Consider the following 22500-nt stretch of genomic DNA (forward strand, 5'->3'; position numbering starts at 1 on the left):
TGTATGTATAACATTGTTAGTGTGCTATATTGTTAATTCGTAAACATATATTATGTATACTTGATACTTTAATCAGATGAGCGATGATTCTGTTTCTACAGTGGTGTACTAAAGTGGTGTTGCCTAGAAACGACTCCAATATTTATGGATTTAATGCAACACGCTCTTAGTTGTAAGGGCGTTTGATCATAAAAAAAAGATCCCTTGAAAGAAGAAATAATTTACCACTAATCGCAGCGTTACCACCTGAACCACGAATATTTCATACCGAAAGATCTACATCTTTGTATTTCTTTAATAAATGTAATAGCATAAGCATGAGACCTTAAGATTTATTTTGCTGTTAAATTTTAAATGTCTTAACTTTGTCAATATGTAATTGTGGGTATACTCTTAGAATGGAAAAGTAAAATATACTGTAGCTTGCTATAAAACATATGAGTAACAAGAAGAGTTCATTTGTATTTGAGGTATGTTACTAGAGCACAGACAGACGTTAACGCATACACACACAATTTGTTCAAAACTTATATCAGTCGTGAAAATGGTTTGCAATAATATTATTGTAAACAAATTTCACGTTTTGATATAAATGAATCTAGGTCTACAGCTATTATCTCTGTTAATGTGCATCCCCAAATAGCACATCTTCACGGCTGGATGACTATGATCCTAGTCATCCCTTTATTGACTCCAAGGCCTTGGGTTGAATCCATTTGAGGGTCGGAGTGCCAATTGTGTTTAATTCCGTATGTGTGAGGTTTCCATATCGTTGGCTAAATTCGATACCAATTAATTGTTTGTGGTTCATTATTATTGTAATTTTCATTATTATTATTACTTGCTAAGCTACAATCCTAGTAGGAAAAGCAGGATGCTATAGGCCATATTTATCGCAAACTATTGTATATAGTCACTTTTAGCAAAAGCAAAAGTTACTTGGTGATTGAATAGTTATGGATCTTGTTACTCTACTTTCAAAGCCTAATTACGTGGATTATAATCCTGGCCTCTCATACAATTTACCTTGTACTGTTTATTTCAAGTCTAGGAACAGATTCCTGAATTCGACAGGAATATGTACGGTTACTTGTAATAAACTTATATATCTCTTGACAGCTCAGTTGGTAGAGTCCTCGCAGGCATGGTATCGGCTGAGTGGCACGATTTCGAATCTCTGCCGCTGCCAGAAGCTATTACCATAAATGAATTCCAGTGGATATATATTTCCAAGTTAGAATTTGGTATTAAATGCCATTGTTGTTGATATTTACACACACACACACACAGATATATATATATATATATATATATATATATATATATATATATATATATATATATATATATACACACACACATACATGCACACACACACGGTTTTTTTTGGGTAATCCTATATCATTGAAATCGGGTTTGTTAACAAAATATACTTTGCTGATGTTCAATCTACTATTCGCCACTTCTCTACAGATTACAAAGTCTAAGATATCCACAACAAAAATTTATAGAATAGCCTGATAGGCAGCGAAACATTCAAATGGACCGAGCAAATTATCAAAAAATAAGCTGGACGGGAAAGCGACTTTTTTAAATCGCATAAGAACACCATCAGAATCGTCTGACGTAGGTCGATTAACATGGATTATAGATTTTATGACAAAAACAAGGATTTTGGGGATATTATGGTCACTAGCTTGGATCAACCTCAGAAACGTCATTCTAGGCTCATAAAAGGAGAAATAAGACGTCGCTTTTGAGGAAATTATTAACCAATCCCAATAAAAGCTCCTGGACGCCACTTGAATAATCGGATGGGGCTCGGGGAGAATGCCCTGAACGCTATATGATGTACACGATAATGAACGTTTAACCTGCTTTGTTTTTAGAGTAGTTTTAATACTACTTCATGACACCAGTAACATATGTTTGTAACGTTGATGCCTCACTTCCTATATAAATTAATACCCAATAATTGTTCTTTTTGAATACTAATATTTTGTTGTCTTTGCTGTTTCATTTTTTTTAACAACAAGAATTTTTTAGTTCAGGTAGTGTTTATAAACATTTGGAAAAGCAAAACAGTTAAATATTAACATGATAACGTAACGAAATTTCTTAATGGGTGAATGGGGATCTTGGAGTAACAAAATATTATATATATATATATATATATATATATATATATATATATATATATATATATATAGATATATATATATATATATATATGTGTGTGTATGTATGTAAATACATATATATATATATATATATATATATATGTAAATACATACATATATATATATATATATATATATATATATATATATATATATATATATATACACACACATATGGTATTTAACACAATGATTCTAGCAAACATAAAGTTGAGAACCCGAGTGCGTAATAAAATAACATGAAAATGCCATAATAATTTTCATTTATGAAATTTGAAATGGCGTGAAAAAAAATATAAAACTAGGGATATGTAAACCACTTAGCATCACACACACAAACACACACATACATACATATATATATATATATATATATATATATATATTATATATATTATATATATGTATATATATATATATATATATATATATATATATATATATATATATATCCATATATATATGTATATATATATATATATATATATATATATATATATATATATATATATATATATATATATATATATATATATATATTGATGTGTGTGTATGTACGAGTTTGGTGTTGAAGTGGAATTCATACCCTGAGATTGTTATCTTCTTCACGCCATTTCACATTTAAAAGAAAAAAAAATGTAAATTATTTATGGCATTTCATGTTACTTTTAGGCCTTTGGGTCCTTGACTTTATGTTTGTTAGAATCACTCTTTTGAATAATAATGAAAATTGAATGTAAATACCTCTGTTTCATATTAGATTAATTATATGATTGACAAAGGAAAAATAAATGAAAATTTAGTATATTCTATTGTAGCTCTTCATATTGGACAATTCGTGATAAATATCTGAGACATTTTCATAATAAAAGCTAGATATACTATACAAAAAAAATTACTATTCCCAACAAATCTGTGGGGTAGGATTTCACTTTAAAAATAAGTGATGGAAAAACCTATGTAGCTATAATTCCTTCATGATATTTTTATTTGATGTGTAGGTCTAATCTCCCATTGATATTTACATTATTCAGCAGGTCTATGAAGAAGCATTAGTTTAGTTTTGGAGAGGGGAATTTAACTATAAATTAGTTCCTAGCCTTTTATATAAGAGGTAGCTCATATATATCCTTTCCTTCTTAATGAAAACCAGAATTATGTTTTTATGTCTGTTCATGATACGAAAAAGAGAGGATGCTTTTTTATTAATAGTTCAAGATCTTTTTAATGACAATATTAATCATAAACATATATTTTATCGGAGGTAAGTTTATTTTGGATTAAAGATTAGTAATCATCGAGTCAATATCTCGCAATGGAGCTAGTTCCGTACAAGGAATCATTTGGACATGGAAAAGTAGCATCATACAATTTTCAAGAGTTAACAAATTGCAAGCATCTTTTAGGGGAAATGTATGTCGTAGATGGAGCTTTAATACAAATTAGACTGACTGAGAGTATAGGAACTTTATAGTCAAATGATAATACAGATTGTAATTATGAGACTCATAAATCAATAAAACAACGTAGAACATTATGACAGATTATTGGCTACTGTTGTTTACTACGACTTGCATTTCATGATATATCTCCCACTTATTCATGCCTTTATACGTGAAAAAGAGTCAAAACATAAAACACGAAAGGAAAATCAATGTTGAAAAACATTTACCTTTTTTTTACTCTATAATGGAAATTGTAACTAAATAGCAAATAAAATGCATACATGATGAAAAAGATGTTTTTTATCAGACATTCATTTAAATAAATACAAAATTGTACTAAAAACGTATATATATGTTAACTTCGAGTATCATAATGACCAATGGCATAAACATTAAATAAATATACAAATATACTGAAAACATATAGATGTTAAGATATCACTATGATCACTGCAACAATTTCAGAGAAATACGGCCGCTTGGGCATTCACAAGCACTCTTTCCGTCATTGATATTTATCTTTATTCATTTGGATATTATACATTAGGGCCATTCATTCTGCGTTGAATGGTTCTCGTGCAATTGCAACATTCTTGCAGCATTAAGTTTAAACTGTTATTGCAAATTATAATGCGGCTTACATAAATGTCTCTCCTGGAGAGACGGGGAATTTACTCGCGTACTTCATTAAGGTGGGGGATATTCACGAAAGGAAGAAATGCAAGATGTTCCCCCTGACTGTGGGACACCTAAATGACTGTCATGGAACGACGAGGCCGGATTCAATCTTTCAGAGGGAAATGAGGTGAACGTGGAGTGGCGTCTTTTAAGAGGACATTGTCACATATTGTTTGACGTCTCATTTTCTTCGATGACAAGGGAATGGCTGGGCATCACGTGAATGCTAATGCAGTCCTGTCCGAAGGATCACCGAGTATGCCATACAATATAGATGATATGTCAACACATTTCATTATTACATGAAAAATATAACATTCACGGATTCTTCGGTCGCCCAAGCCTCTAGAAATGTTTGTAATAAAAAAATTGTACGTTTGATGGAAAGAATGCCGATGCGTATCTTTCAAGACCTTGATAACGTTTGGAGTACCAGTGATAGGATGTGAACAAATTTGAGCTTTTATCGAGCTGACAGAGATTACTAAGAGAAAAATGAAGACTCTATAAGGACATACAAACAGGGCAGTGACCGGAATGACATAAATGTGTGTTTAATCTAAGGTAAATGAAGTAATATAAGCTAATCAAGATTTAAACGGAAATAATTAGGTTATAAACAACTGAAATAGTATACATTTTCAAAAAACTAAATTGGAAAAAAGAAATGTAGCTTTTGAATGAACACAAAAATGCCTGGTACTCTTTGATATCCCTTTAGTGATTGTTGCTATCAAGGAAAACTGGAAGCTTACAATGGAGAGTCCAAGAAAAGAAATCATGGAGGAATATAGAAAATTATAAGCAAACATAGATGGAAGATCTTTTTCTGAGAAATAAAGTTACCCAATAGTTCATCCGCTAGAGAAGAACTTGAGGAAATGGCAATGAAAAAGGTGAAAGTGAGATGCGATTGCAATCAAACGGTACTAGTAGGCGTGTATACGGATTTGTAGATCAAGAGGTCAAATATTTCGATAATTTTTTTAAGCACACATATAAACTCGATTAATATACTGGATCGCATGGCCGCACTCACACTTATCCACTCAAACCTGCACTCACGGATATACAGTTCGTTTACAAACTCACACACACACGCACACACACACATACACACACACATATATATATATATATATATATATATATATATATATATATATGTGTGTGTGTGTGTGTGTGTGTGTATATATATAGATATATATATATATATATATATATATATATATATATATAAATATATATGTATATATATATATATATATGTATATATATATATATATATATATATATATATGTGTATGTGTGTGTGTATATAGATATATATATATATATATATATATATATATATATATATATATATATATATATATATATATAAATATATATGTATATATATATATATATATATATATATATAGAGAGAGAGAGAGAGAGAGAGAGAGAGAGAGAGAGAGAGAGAGAGAGAGAGAGAGCATGTAATATATGCATATAGCATGTAATACCCTTCCTACAATCTCCAATGCAGTACAGAAAACCCTTGATTGTTGTCGGGAAGTTCGTATGATTGACCTTGATTTTAGTGTTGTCTTTGACCGTGTTAATCATGAAGCCCTTGTTTTTAAACCCAAACAGTTGGAAGCGGGTGGGTCGTTTCTTAGTATTATTATTGAATTTTTAAGTAATAGATCGCAAAGAGTTGTTGATAGGCACCATAGCGAGTATAGGAATGTGATATCTGGTGTTCGTCAGGGTAGTATTTTTGGACCATTACTTTTATATTATATGCACATGACATGTGGTTTAGCCAGAAAACAAGCTTGTTGCATATGCAGATGATTCTACACTCTCTTCATAAGAGATCTAGCTAAAATTACTGCATGGTCGAAATTATGGGGCATGAAGTTGAATCCTAACAAAACTGAAAGTATGATTGATTATAAATAGGTCAAGGACAGTAACTCTTCAACATCCGGATCTCAGCATTGATAACGTTTCTTCAACTCGGTATGACTCTTTTAGAATTAAACAAAAAATTTGCGTATTGAGAGTCTTTCAAGATTCTCGGTGATCAATCTATTCTGAAGAAGTGTTTTAATTCTTTCATTTTACCTTGTTTCGAGTATCATTCCCCTGTCTACTGTAGTCTTCAGCTGCTGATTCTCATCTTAATTTGTTGGACAGGAGCTTACGGTTTATTAAAATTCTTATTCTTGATCTTCATATTAATCTCTGGCACCGTAGTTCAATTAGTTCGTTATGCATGTTACATAAGATTTTTCAGAATTATGATCATCCTTTATATTCAGATCTTCCCGGACAGTTCCATCCTGTTCGTAATACTAGGTATACAGTCAATACTAATAGTCAGGCGTTGTCCATCATGAGGTTCAATACTACACAGTATTCTAAAGGTTTTATTCCAGCTGTGACCAATTTGTGGATTGATCTTCCTAGTTGGGTGGTTGAATCCGTAGAACTTCAAAAGTTCAAACTTGCAACAAATGTTTTTATGTTGAACAGGTTGACATAAGTCGTTTATACTTAATATATGAAATATCTGTTTTAATGCTGTTACCCGTTTTTTAAATATTTCATTTTAATTGTTCATTATTTATCATGTCGCTTATTTATTTCCTTATTTCATTTCTTCACTGGGCTATTATATCCGTGTTGGAGCCTTTGAGCTTATAGCATATTGCTTTAACAGCCACGGTTGTAGTTTAGCTAAGCTAGTAATATATATATATATATATATATATATATATATGTGTGTGTGTGTGTATATTTATATATATATATATATATATATATATATATATATATATGTATATATATATATATATATATATATATGTATATGTATATATATATATATATATACATATATATATATATATGTATATATATATATATATATACATATATATATATATATATATATGTATATATATATATATATATATATATATTTGTCACTATACTGGAGGAAGGATCAGAAAAACGAAATTTTTGGACTAGCGCTTTCGTATTTTCATACCTCTGCAGTCCAAAAATTTCGTTTTTCTGATTCTTCCTCCAGCATAGTGACAAATATATACATCGCATGCCTCAGCGATAGATAGTCAATATATATATATATATATATATATATATATATATATATATATATATATATACATATATACATATATATATATATGTATATATATATATATATATATATATATATATATATATATATATATATATATATATATATGCATATGTATACGTACACATAGACACACACACGCACACACACACACACATATATATATATATATATATATATATATATATATATATATGTGTGTGTGTGTGTGTGTATCTGTGTGTGTGTAAATATACACAAACAATGTTATCTCACCTTGCAGCAGAAATATGGCGTTCCAGAATGCAATATGTAGAAAAAAAAAAAAAAAAACATTCAAAGAGCGCAGATTTCCGCCAAGTTAGCACAGTTCCCATAATCATACCATCTTGACCTTCACTAGATCCCTATTTCTTTGTTCGAGGAGACAATAATCAGCAACAAATAGGACTACTTTTTTATAGTAATGATTTTTTATTTATTATTATTTTTTTTTTTGAAGTTGTAACGAATTTATTTTTAAAGAACAATAAATATTGTTCATTCATTGCATCGTGAACAAATACGATGATAGATTGGATGTCTAATGTGAAAAGTTATTAAGAGTAAACACCTTTTTTTTCGCTAATGGCAGATTTCTTCCGGATACAGATCCATAATTTTTATCAATATGCCAAATTTGTTGACACATTTCTTATTTACCATTGTTTTAGGTACAATTTGGTGTTAGTTGCATGTCTCCAGTTTTATATGTTCCTTCACTGCAGACAATTTCCCACAAAGTCCCTAAAATTTTCCATTCTGCATCAGCAGGTCTAGAATAATACCAGGATCCGGACCATAATGTGGTGATTGATAGCCCTTATGATGGCTTTAGGATTAAAATCTCTACCGAGTATTCTGTGCTTTATTTGTTAAGTAATTTGCAAAAATATCTAAACTATCCAAATATCTCGCAATAGTGAAGAATCATGTTAAAAAATCCTGGATCCAAATGGTGATGTGGCTCACCGCCAAAATCTAATTATATCTAAGTTAGCCCATTTCTGACGTATCCTGAAATTTTCATCAAAATTCACCCGTAACTTTGTTATTTAGTCTGGTGAAAAGAAACAACAGCAACAAGCTAACAGACAGAGGTGAAAATAACCTCTTTGACGGAGGTAATTACAAGACATCTCCAACCAAATGACCTGGCATTCTGGCAAAGAGAACATTCACTTACGGATTTGTCGTTGAGGTGCTCTACGACACAGGGAAGTTTGGCCGTCTCGCCTACTTTGACAACTACAGAATCCTCGGCCGTGCCAAACTCTGGTTGTTGGCCCCACCAGCCGTCTGCAATCTCCACACCTGGAAGCAAGCATATAATGACGTGCTTAGAAGACAACCTTGCTATAACTGTCATTTTAACTTTTATAATGGCTACATCATTTTTTTCATAAGTGGTTATAAAAATTATAATTTTAAATGTGTAGGAGAGGAGTATTAATATACAAGATAGATAAATAAAAATGGGAAAAAATGAATGTCATTAGCTAGATGCAATTATAATTTATTTATTCGTTTGATAAAATTACAAAAAGTATTCAACAAGAATATCTTACTCGTCATTTTAGTATTCTTTATTATAAGAAGAAATATACTTTCTATAATTTTTTTCAACTACTAACGATATTTTAATGCAATTGGTCATTGATAAATTGATAAAAATTCCTGGTCATAATACTAATATTCTAAATTACTGCTGGGGAAGTTGAAATTAAGGAAAAGCGTTCGCACGGTATTACAAAGGATGAAGGAAAAGGGAATACAGATATAATACTTAATTTGGGAGGAAGGAGCGAAATTATGATAACAAATAAAATCAAGACTATAAAGTTTGGTAAGAAGGAAGCGAGTATGCAAGTAAAAAATGGATGATTTGTAGAGAAAGCTTACAGCCGTGAAAGGGCCTGGCCACCAGCCACCCGTTGAGGTATTACCGCTAGAGAGTTACTGGGTCCTTTGACTGGCCAAACAGTACTACATTGGATCCTTCTTTTTGGTTACGGCTCATTTTCTGTTTACCTACACATACACTGAATAGTTTGACTTATTCTTTACATATTTTTCTCTGTCCTCATACATCTAACAACACTGAGATTACCAAACAATTTTTCCTCGCCTAAGGGGTTAACTACTGCAATGTAATTGTTCAGTGACTACTTTCTTCTTCGTTAGGGTAGAAGAGCGTCTTTACTTATGGTAAGCAGCTCTTCTAGGAGAAGTACACTTCAATATCAAACCATTGTTCTCTAGTCTTGGGTAGTGCCATAGCCTCTGTACCGTGGTCTTTCATTGTCTTGGGGTAGAGTTCTTTTGCTTGAGGGTACACTCGGGCACACTATTCTATCTTATTTCTGTTTCACTCGTTTCGTTCAAGTTTTTATAGTTATTTATGAATTATTCCTTCTCATGTAGTTGCTGTTCTTAAAATATTTTATATTAATTGTTAATTACTTTTCCTGTAGTTTCCTTATTTCCTTTCCTCACTGGGCTGTTTTCCCTGTTGGACCCCTCGGGCTTATAGCATTCTGCTTTTCCAACTAGTGTTCTAGCTTAGTAAGTAAGTAATAATAATAACAACAACAACAACAACAACAACAACTAGCGGAACCCATGTAAATTACACGAAATGATATTGTTCCTAACTTATATATGTTTGAATAAAGTGTGATAAGATTTGACTTGTATATATATTTTTAAAAATTAGCAATACATGTAACAATTTACAAAACTTCTTTACATACAATATTTCTTGTGAAGGTAGTTCCTCTTCTCTGGCCATGAGTAGAATTATTCACTGTTCATAGACCTTGCTCTTGAGAAGGATACATAAAGTTGTCCATGAGTAAAGCAAGGTTGTGGTAGGTAGATCCCAACCTTATCGAAAGTTTGTCCTTCAACGTTTTTAATGGTCATTGAATATGATAGGCGGACGGGAAATTGAGTAATGTGTAGGAAGATTTGAAGCAAAGGGTGATCAGAATTATGAGAAATTTTTTACAATAATAATGGATTAGTCGTTAAATGAAAAGCCCCGAGATGTCTAGGTTATGGAAATTGATAGAACTCAATTTTTTGTCTTAATATTTTAAAAAAAGTCAGGTGCTAAAGACAAAATTGGGAAAACTATATAAGATGTGCTTTGGTTAAGTATTCAAAGTCTAATGTGAATTTGTAAGAGTATACCATGAAATTATTTCCGTTTTCTTTAAAGCGTGACACACGAGTATACCATGAGATTATTTCCGATTTCTTTTTTAAAGCGTGACACACAAAATAAATAACACACACGCTATCGTATTAATACATAGATAGTAAAGGGAAAACATTTCATAGAGGATTGTAAAAGTACTGATGGAGTCATTAAGACAACGAAGCCTGTTTAAAGGTTTAAAGACGGCTCATGAATGACAGTGGCAAGGGACAGTGACATTGCCCTATCGAGCAGGACAATGCCCTAGAGACTGACCACATATACATATAATCACTGATTAGCGCCCAAGCCCCCTCTCCACCCAAGCTATAACCAAGGAGGGCTAGGCAATGACTGCTGATGACTCAGCAAATAAACCTATAGGCGAACCCAAATCCCCCATCCTTAGCGCACAAGGATGGTGAGGTTGCAGCGACCAAAGAAACGAGTTTGAGCGGAACTCGAACCCCAGTCTGGCGATCACCAGTCAGGTGGGGAGAGATTAAAAGTATGAGTGGATGGGTTAGGAATATAAGGTTTAATAAAGGAGCAAATTAGATTATTTGAAGGACAATTACATAATTCAAGTTATAAAACAAAAATATGGAAGTAGTGATATGGTAGTTATGAAGAGCGAGAGAGGTTTAAAGAAGATAAACAGTAAAGATGAAAGTGGTAATGTCAATAGGAATATAATAAAAAAAAATCTGTGTACTACAAGAAGGTAATTGGAACTAAAAAGGTTACCATAGAACCAGACCTACCCCCCCCCCCCCAAGAAAAAATCATATTGAAAGTGAAATACATATTACATTTATTCTATATTCTATGGGGTTCTTTGACTGGACAGGCAGGACTACCTTGGATCATTCTCACTGGTTACGGTTCACTTTCCCTTTGCCTAGACATACACCGAATAGTCTGACCTGTTCTATACAGGTTCTCCTCTGTCCTCATACACATGACAACACTGAGTTTACCAAACAATTCTTTTTCACCCAAGGGATTAACTACTGCACTGTAATTGTTCAGTGGCTACTTTCTTATTGGCAAAGATAAAAGAGACTCTTAAGCTATGGTAAGCAGCTCTACTAGGAGAAGTACACTCCAAAATCACACCATTGTTTTCTAATCTTGGGAAGTGCCTTAGCCTCTGTACTATGGTCTTCCACTGTCTTGGGTTAGAGTTCTCTTGCTTTAAGGTACCCTCGAGCACACTGTTCTATCGAATTTCTCTTCCTCTTGTTTTGTTTATTTTTTGATAGTTTATATAGGAAATATTTATTTGAATGTTATTGTTCTTAAAATATTGTATTTTTTCCTTATTTCCTTTTCTCACTGGGGTCCCTGGGATTATAGCATCCTGCTTTTGCAACTAATGTTTTGTAGCTTAGCAAGTAATAATAATAATAATAATAATAATAATAATAATAATAATAATAATAATAATAATAATAAGTTAAAGATAGTATGTAATCGAGTGTTAAGAAAAACAAACACATGCATTATATATATATATATATATATATATATATATATATATATATATATACATATATATATATATATATAATATCTATTTCTCTCTCTCTCTCTCTCTCTCTCTCTCTCTCTCTCTCTCTCTCTCTCTCTCTCTCTCTCTCTCTCTCTCTATATATATATATATATATATATTATGTATATTATTTATATATATATATATATATATATATATATATATATATTTATCTGCATACATTTGTGTGTATATATATAAATATATATGTATGTATGTATGTATATATACACAAATATGTACAAATATATATATATATATATATATATATATATAAATATATATATATATATATATATATATATATATATATATATATATATATATACTGTATATATAGATATATGTATGTATGTACAGTATATATATAATTTTATATATACATATACATATATATATGTACATATATATATATATATATATATATATATATATATATATATATATACTGTATATTATTATATGATGATGTCTCCCGGGTCTGGGCACTAAAAACAATATATTTTACTGTTATGGCTAGTGACTGGGAACCAAACATATAATATAATGTATACTACGGCTGGCAAGTTCATCAAACTCTCAAATTCCAAACTTGTTTGCTTTTATATAGAAATTGTTACACTTTAAAATATTAATACACGAATTCTCAGACAGTTAACTCCCTGGCAGTAATATATAAAACGCTGAATATTCAAAGGTCTCCTAAGTACACTCAAAACTAAACTGGATAATTATTATTACGAATATTCGAATAGCTCTAACGTCTGTTCATTAACATGATACTAGCGGATTCTATTCTAAACAATGGTGATTGGAATAATATACTCTTAACAAAAAGGAATATATTCTATATGATTACAACACTTTGAAAAAATTTACATAGTAACAAAATAAATCTGAACGAAACTTAGATTAAGACAAAAATGTTACAATCTAAAAATTATATAACGACTTGACTTGAACTATTATATCTGAATAAAGCTCAGACTAAGAACAAGAAATAACACTTATGGAAATTATGCAATCACTTGTTTCGCTTTAAATTAAATCTGAGTACAATATTTATATTTGACATTCAATGAAAAATAGATAACCAGATCACAATACAAATACCTAACCTTCCAACAGGGACAGTAACAAAAACTTTACACCATGCCAACACTCACCCTAATACAATGAATTCAAAATCACCGTTTCGTCTCTTCGTTTCTTTTCAACACACGATTTGATTTGGGGCTTTGTGCCACAGAGTTACTTAGGAGAGGACACACTATAGGTACTGAACACTTAAAAAAATATTCTGAGCAGAGTGCGAGAGAGGGAGAGGGGATGTTGTCTGTCTTAAGACTGCAATTCTCTATCTGACTATCTAACACTGGGTGTTGCCTTATATAGAAAACCCAGCTGCTTCTAGAAACTTCCCAGAGATTTGGGAAGCATGGAAGCCCGGGCTTGAGCGTCAGCGTTACCAAGTATTGCTCTCTCAAACGCTTTATCATGCAACAGGGAGACAAAACCTGGGTTTCCTGGGCAACTAAAACACACAGCGAGGCAACTCTCAGTCAGCTAGCTCCGCCCACCCTTTGTCCCCGAAATGAAAAAATATAGCATCCTTTCACTAGTTCCTTCGCGAAATTTCCAAAGCACATGGTTCGCCAAATCAATTACCTATTTTCTCTCAAACATGACGCAATACCTGATAAAAATATAAAAGATCATTACATAAGCCCTTGTTCACATCTCACACGAATCCCACAACACTCAAATAGTTACGTAAGACTTCATAACAAACATACATGAAATAAAAAGTTAATTCTTAAAAGTAACTTAAATCTACATAAACTAACTTGAATAAAGAATACAATGAAATTAACGACGAAAGTCTTACGTAATTTACATAATATACTTAAATCTACACGAGAACTCGCCTTAAAAGCTGGCTAACCTCTCTTCAATGCACAAATAAAATATAAATAAAATTATCAATAAACTACGGTATTTACTTTACAATAGACCATCTTTGTAAGATAGTTCCCCCTAAAAAAGATTATTTACTCTGGGCCTCAATCCATCGATTCAGCCCGAGATGAATAATCTGCAACTACGTTACCTTTACATGTTCATTATCTTTACTTGATATATACTTTACATTAATACAATACGGTTTCAAACATAATGACCACCTAGTTAACCTTTGACTATTATTTTTCATCATATTCACAAAGGGTAAAAGATTATGATCCGAGTACAACGTAATCTCATGCTGTGGTTGATTTATGTAGTTTAAAAACTTGTTTATCGCTGCGATCAGTGCCAGCAGTTCCGTTTTAACAGTCGAGTCGACTCGTTGCTTCTTCTTGAGCTTCGATGACATAACACACGTAGCATTAAGTATTCCTTCCTTATCTTTTTGCAATAAGACAGTTCCAATCCCGTTATCTGATGCATCCACTTGGATAAAGAATTTCTCGGTGAAATCCGGTCCTTGAAGTATTGGTATCGAAGTGAATATGGTCTTCCTAGACTTTTCCTTTTTCCTTGTATCTCGATAACATAGGCCCAGTTACTGCTCTTCTCCAAAATCCGGAATGGTTCTGGGAACTTGATGGTGAGCGGGAATCTCCTCTGTGATGCGTAGACCAACACCTGCTGTCCTACCGTAAACTGTCTGTTTGTACTCTTCATACCAAATCTATTCTTCGTCCATCCTTGTCTTGGTTTTTAGGGCTTCTAAGGAAAATTTCCAAAACTCGCCGATTCCTTTCCTCAAATCCTTGACATTTCCTTCGTCCGTTTCCTCTCGATCCTTCCCTTTTCCTGCCACATTTTCTTTGGTCCTTTGCTGAAGGGTCCTGCAACCTGCTTGTTCATACTCTTCCATCCAAACCTTTTCTTCGTTCGTCCTTGACTCGTCGTCTCCATGCCTTCTAGTGAAAATATCCTTATCTCGCCAATCCTTTTCCTCAAATTCTTGACATATTCTCCTTCCGTTTCCTTTCGGTCCTTCTATTTTTTCCTAACATTTTCTTAGCTTTTCAGCTGTCTGACATATGTGACATGCATGGCAGAACTGGCTCACGTCCTTATGCATGCCAGGGCAGAAAAAGTGTTTCATGATCTTCTCCGTTGTCTTTCTTATCCCCATGTGTCCCGTCTCGTGCACTATCGCGATCACCTGTCTTCTCAACGGCGCGGGAATTAATATTTGCCAGTATATCTCCCATTCGGCATTCCCAGGGATATCAGCGGTCTATGCTTCCTCATAAGAAACCCATCCTTAAGATAATAACAGGTCGGAGACTGCTGTGCCTGCATCTCGTCCACCAAATGGTGCAATAACTGTTACCGTTGCAGCCTTCCATTGCAATCCTATCAGCCTTTTCCTACTCACTTGTCCTACTTCTAACATTGAATTTTCTATTTCTTCCAAGTCCATTTCTTCTTTGACCTCTTGTCCGCTAGTCTGTCATTCCTCTTTGCTCGGGCCTACTCGGGAGTTCTCTTCATGCGTATCATCAAGGGAATCCTCTTCTTCGGAAACAATCCCTGCAAGTTCATTGCTCCTTTTATTTCTTTTTCTTTTTTGTCCTCTTGTCCACCCATCTGTCGTTCCTCTTCGCTCGGGCTTACTTGGGAGTTCTCCTCTTGTGTGCCATCAAGGGAATCCTCTTCTTCGGAAAACAAATCCTCCAAGTCCATTCCTTCCAGGTCCAATTTTTCTTTGTCCTTTTGTCTACTCATCAGTCGTTCCTTTTTGCTCGGGCTTACTCGGGACTTCTCCTTTTGCGTGCCATCAAGGGAACCATTCTCATCGGAAAACAAATCCTCTCAAGTTCATTGCTCCTTCAATTTCATTTACTTCTTGGTCCTCATGTCCACTCGTCTGTCGTTCTTCTTCGCTCGGGCGTACTAGGGAATTCTCCTCTTGTGTGCCATCAAGGGAATCCTCTTCTTCGGAAAACAAATCCTCCAAGTTCATTACTCCTTCGATTTCTTTTTCTTTTTCCGCAGCTACTTTCTTCTTCATACTCCTAGTCATAACACAACTAGGAAACAGAAACAGGTAGTCCTTCTCGACTTCAGTCGTATGACTATACTTCAAAGGTTTCTCCGTTACAAGGGGACAAGGCACGAACAGCTCTCCACCAACCTCATTACCCAGCAGGACGTCTACTCCTTCGACAGCCAATGAATCCTTTACTGCAAAGTCAAAAGGACCTGTCACCAACTCACATGACAAAAAAATGACTGAGTCCCCTGTGAGAGACTGTTCCACTAACGGGTGTACTCCTTGTACCAACACACTATGGTTACAACTTGTGTCGCACTATATCCTGACCTTGCTTTGCTCACTCACGTTTATTGCTGCTAACATACCTTCATAAATATATGATTTAAAGGCATCCACACTGCTTGGTTTTGTCCTGTTCGTCATGTAAACGTTGGCTGGTTTGTTTTCCTCTACGTCCCGATTGCTTCTTCGCCTTCTTATTCTGTGAAGTCAAATTATCCTTAATCACTTGAGCAACTGCTTTCGGTTGGTTTGACCAACATTCCTTTCTGATATGGCCTCTCTTGCCACAGTTAAAATAGACAGTATCAACCTTCTGCACGTCTTTCACGATACTTGAAGGAGGAATATTCGACATTTGTTGCTGTGGTACTATCACATTCTGCTTAGGGACAGTACCAGTGCTACTTCCATTGTAACTGTTGAACTTGTTCCTGTAGTTGTTACTGAACTGGTTTCCATGGTTCGGTGACTACTTGACACCTGGTCGGAACAACGGTTGAAACTTCATGCCGGAGGAGGGTTTACGACTGATAATATTATAATCTTCACTCAGTGAAGCGGCTTTATCAAGTTTTTTCACCTCTCTATCCCTGAAGTATGTTTGAATGTGTTCAGGAACTCCTCGTAGATACTGCTCTAGTATTATCAGTTCTTCTAAATCAGCCATCTCCTTTACATTAGCAGCCTCTGTTCATCTCTTAAAATATTGTCGTACCTTATAAGCATAATCCAGGAAAGTCATTATCTCGTCCTTTCTCAAACTTCGGAATCTTTCTTTATAATATTCAGGGGTCATCTGATACACATGCAGCATGTTTCTCTTCACATCTTGATACTCCATTCTCTGGTCCTGAGACAAGGATAAGTAAGCACTGCGGTCCTTCCCAAAAAGCACACTCTGCAATAACACAGACCATTTATCTTCTGGCCATTTCATCGTCGCTGCGACTGTTTCAAAATGATAGAAGAACTCATCTGGAGACACTTCTGTGAACCTTGGAATTAATCACTGGGCTTCCGACACATTAAACACTGGATCATGCTTAGCAGGGGCTGCCTTGGTTTGAGTTGTCAGCTGTGGACGGGTGTACAACAACTCCAACTCCTGCGCGTACCTCTCTTCTTCCATCGTTTTTTCTTATCACCTTGCTTCCATTAACCTTGCGTATCTTGCAATCTTTCTCTCTTCTTCTCGTCGTGCTTCCATTTCTTTCACATGTCATTTTTCTTCTCTCTTTCTTCTCCTTCTCGTCTTGCTTCCATTTTTTTCGCACGTTGTTTTTCTTCTCTCTCTTCTTCTTCCCGTCTTCACTCTCTTTCTTCTTGTTCTCTGATTTCCCTCACTTCCATTAACCTCGCATGTTATGCAATCTCTCTGGTTTCTTCTCTCTTTTTTTTCTTCCATTTCCTTCTCATGTCGTTTTTCTTCTCTTCTTCTCTTCTTGCTTGCATTTCCTTCTCTTTTGCCATCATCTTCAGCTTGATCAAATTCTCCTCCTTACCCTCTATATCCTTATTTGCTTTCATGACTTCACTGTGTGTGGCAGCCGGTCTCTGCTTCGTTAAAAATTCTTTCTCAGCTTCCTCCAACAGTTCACGAGCTGCTACAATATTCTCTTCCGACAACTTTCCCGAGGTTATCAACGCTTCTAAGGCTAGACACTTGATTTGGGCATGCCACATGCCATTAAGATAGAGAGCCATTGAGCTTTAGCTACACTAGCTTCTGATAATATCTGAACACTTTGGTTATTCAAAAACTCTCGAATAATAAACTTTCCCATCTTGTAATTTAAAAATATTAAATTACTATTTCAAAAATATATCCATACAATACCAATATTTAAAACAGACTTGCCTCATCCCAAGGGTCTGGGCACCAAAATATATTATATGATGATGATGGCTCCCTGGTCTGGGCACTAAAAGAACATATATTATACAATCACACACAGTAAGGCGACTCTCAGTCAGCTAGCTCCGCCCACGCCTTTTCCACGAAATAAAAAAAACATAACATCCTATCACCAGTTCCTTCGTGAAATTTATAAAGCACATGGTTCCCTAAAACAATGGCATATTTTCTCTCAAACATGATGGAATACCTCATAGAAATATAAAAGAACATTACATTAGCCCTTGTTCATATCTCGCACAAATCCCACAACACTCTCAAACATACGTGAAATAAAAAGTTAATTCTTAATAATAACGTAAATTTACATAAGCCAACTTGAATAAAGAATACAATGAAATTAACGATGAAAGTCTTACGTAATTTGCATAATATACTTAAACCTACACCAGAACTCACCTTAAGAGCTTGCTAACCTCTCTTCAATGCAGATATAAAATATAAACAAACTTTACACTAGACCAGCTTCATAAGAATATATATATATATATATATATATATATATATATATATATATATATATATATATATATATATATATATATATATATATATATATATATATATACATATATATATATATATATATATATATATATATATATATATATATATATATATATATGTTTACATATACATATATATATATATATATATATATATATATATATATATATATACACACATATATATATATATATATATATATATATATATTATATATATATATATATGTATGTATATATATTTATATATATATATGTATATATATATATATATATATATATGTGTGTGTGTGTGTGTGTGTGTAAATATCACCCACGACTGGCATTTAATACCGAATTCTATCTTGGGAATATATATCCACTTGGAATTCATCTTATGGTAACAGCTTCTGTACAAGACCATGCTCTCTATTTACTCCAAAATAATACAATCCTGCAGTTCTCATCTTCTTGCACAGTAATTAGGAGCTTATTTAAATGCAGGAAAGCAATAATTGGCAAGATACGTTTAGCAAGGGGGAGGGGGATGGGTTGGTAGCGGGGGAGGGGGTTTTCCTCGGGCGTCCGAGTAGCCCGTTCGACAGAATATCGCAACGAACTCACCTTGTTAATAATAATGGACATCACCACCAATTTATTGATGAACGCCCATGGCTACATTCCAATGCCAGTAAACCCAGTCATAATAACTAGTTTTTTCGAATTTATCCCATAGATAATTTATATGATTCCAGGCGGCCTGGTCCCTCAAGAGTTGTCTAATAGCGCACCACTGAAGAAGAAGGTGCCGCGGTAGCCCATCTACAAATGAAAACACTGAGATTTTGAAACGTTCTTTGTTTTTCAATGTGCCAGTTTTCCAAAAATAACCTGGAATATCACGAGGCCACTGATTCCTGGGCCCTATTAAACCCAGAATGGTGCACCATAACTCGTACAACCTACCCATCACCACTATAACGAGAGACGCCGAACTACTGGCACCATGGTCCCGACAGAGTACATTTGTTATATATTCAAAATGTATACTAAATTAAAAATGGGTCAATTACTCAAAAGTGTCACTATTTGTGAAATATATATTTTATATTTGGTGAATATTTAATAATAAATTTTATTAAAGAGTTTTTTAAAGAAACTATTTTGAGAATGACTATTTTTCCCAGAATACGTTTTGCTACAGTAACACCATCTATTGACCCCTGCTTAAGGATGCCGGCCTTAGACGTACTGCTGCTATACTACTTTTTAATCTTTCATTTTCTATACTATATTAAATTATATTAAAATATACCTAGTTTGTGGGAGGGTACAAAATTGCCATTGCCATTAGGAAATGGTGGTAACGGTCTACTAGGTTCTTCCACCTTGACAAAAAATAAAATCGTGCCAGATACCCTCTGAAATGGTATTTCCTTCGTCCGAATTTTGGCACCCACTCCTTATAACTGCGCCACAGCCTGTCAGTGGTATTGATGCAGGCACCAGTTTCTGGGTCCATAAAGTTATAAGTATGATTCACTGTGAGGTGATCGAAGCCTTCAGTTCCCAAACAATTGTAGGCTTTCAAGCAATCTGATATAATGGTGCTACCTGGCAACACGTACTTCTTAATCATTGCCGGTCCCGAGTTACCACTGGATCCGCAAAAAATTCACGGGTCTCCCTGCAAATACCACCAAAGACCCACTGGCCGTCCACTGTTTGGCCTTTATTGTACTTCCTTTCCCCAAATTTGCTTTTGTCAATCTCCACTGATAAACCCGGGCCACCAATAGGCTTCCTCACCACTTCACGTTAATATTCAAGGACCTCCCTGATAAAATTAGACCAGTCACCAATGGTTTTATTAGTCTACCATATTTCTTGGCGGATGAATTCGTAACTGAATATTTTGTCTAGATACACTCCACTAAAAAATAAATTATCTCCAGCTTTCACCTTGGCCCGGGACAGCCAACCCCCCTTTAAACACTGCTGCAGAATAATTGCACTTTTTGGCCCTCTGTTTTCCAATGGCAACTTTTTTCTGGCACCGCCAAACCCACCTTTTGCTGTCAAGTTGGCACTTATTGTCACAACGGCCACATTTGTGTTCTTTATTATTAACTCCGTGTTCCTGTAATTGTTTTATTAAAAAATTTATCTCCTTTAAATATCCCTTGACACAAAAAAACTATTCACACAACCACATTCGTATTTCAAGGGCTCGATCTCTGACAGCGTCATTGTACGATCTGACATTCTCAGTGGTAATATCTTCCGGCCACCCAAGTTTCAATTTCCCGCCAATGAAAATGTATGCTGTAAAAAGTAGTCATTCTACAGTAATAAAAAGTTTCTTTAAAGAAAAAAAATATAACATTTATTGTCAAGTATTTACCATGTAAAATATACCATTCACAAATAGTGACACTTTTGAGTAATTACTCAATTTTTAATTTAGTAAATATTTGGAATATCTACCAAATATACGCTGACGACGTCACGACCTTCTCTTTGGTTGACTATGTTAACGATGTCAGTTCCAGGTTGTATACTACCTTCTCCACCAACCCCTCCCCCTCCCCTCCTGTGCAACATATATTGCTATTTTTTGCTTTCCCAGAATTTAAATAACCACCTAATTACCATGCAAGAAGAAGAGAGCTGCAGGATTGCATAATTTGGAGTAAATGGAGAGCGTGGTATTGTAAACAATTAATATATATATATATATATATATATATATATATATATATATATATATATATATATATATATATATAGTAATATTGTGGGCTATCAAATTGCCTAAATCATTAAAATAAATGATATAATTATAGGTCCATTCTGTTAACTTGAAATATGTCGAGTAGCCTACATTAAGGTACAAAAATAATTCATACACCAACAAACACATCAAACAATATCGCTCGAATCATGTAACTGTTCACTCTATCTGCAGTCAAACGACATCCTTACGGTGAAAAATAAAACTGTCATTTAAGCGTGCTTGTCGGTGTGAAAATTATCCATGAAATATCAATGCTACCAAATAAGATATCTTGTTATAGGTTGACCGTCGGATATTCCGTGCTAGTCAGTGTTGCGTTATTTGGATCGGGTGGTAACACCACACAAGCTCTCAACGACTGTCAACAACAGAATTTGTGTTTCCGAGGTTCAGACTTATTCAGATAGGCTAACAGGACTTGTTATAAAAAGTGTGTTTGTTCCTTGCTTAATTTCAACTCAAAATACAGCCCAGGAAAAGATAAGGTAACAACTTGCCGTTGATAATACGCTAAGCGATCCCGCATCAGTCAATACTTCGAACCACAATCCATTATTTTAATTTTAATTCCTCTCTTCCAATAAACAATGTAAATAGTCGATGCTGATTATGTTAACCACTGTCATTTGTGATCATTTCCTTCAAATGTCATTATTTATTAACTGATGTAATGGAAATAGGATTCGTTTATCTTGATTACGCCATCCTTACTGGAGATATGAGATCGCTCACTTAAGTTATGTTCTCAGAAAAATACTGACTCTATGAGTTCTG

General features: G+C 33.9%; 1 protein-coding gene across 1 annotated transcript in view; it reads right to left on the bottom strand.

Moving 5' to 3' along the window:
- The window catches only part of LOC137643869 (protein amalgam-like), a 538253-nt gene that overhangs the window by 327390 nt on the left and 188363 nt on the right, over positions 1-22500 (bottom strand). Inside the window, exon 2 of the mRNA XM_068376606.1 lies at positions 8665-8792. Coding sequence (XP_068232707.1) covers positions 8665-8792 — 128 coding nt within the window. The remainder of the gene's footprint in view (positions 1-8664; positions 8793-22500) is intronic.

The sequence above is a fragment of the Palaemon carinicauda genome, chromosome 1, assembly GCF_036898095.1.
Source record: "Palaemon carinicauda isolate YSFRI2023 chromosome 1, ASM3689809v2, whole genome shotgun sequence".
NCBI classification, from domain to species: domain Eukaryota; kingdom Metazoa; phylum Arthropoda; class Malacostraca; order Decapoda; family Palaemonidae; genus Palaemon; species Palaemon carinicauda.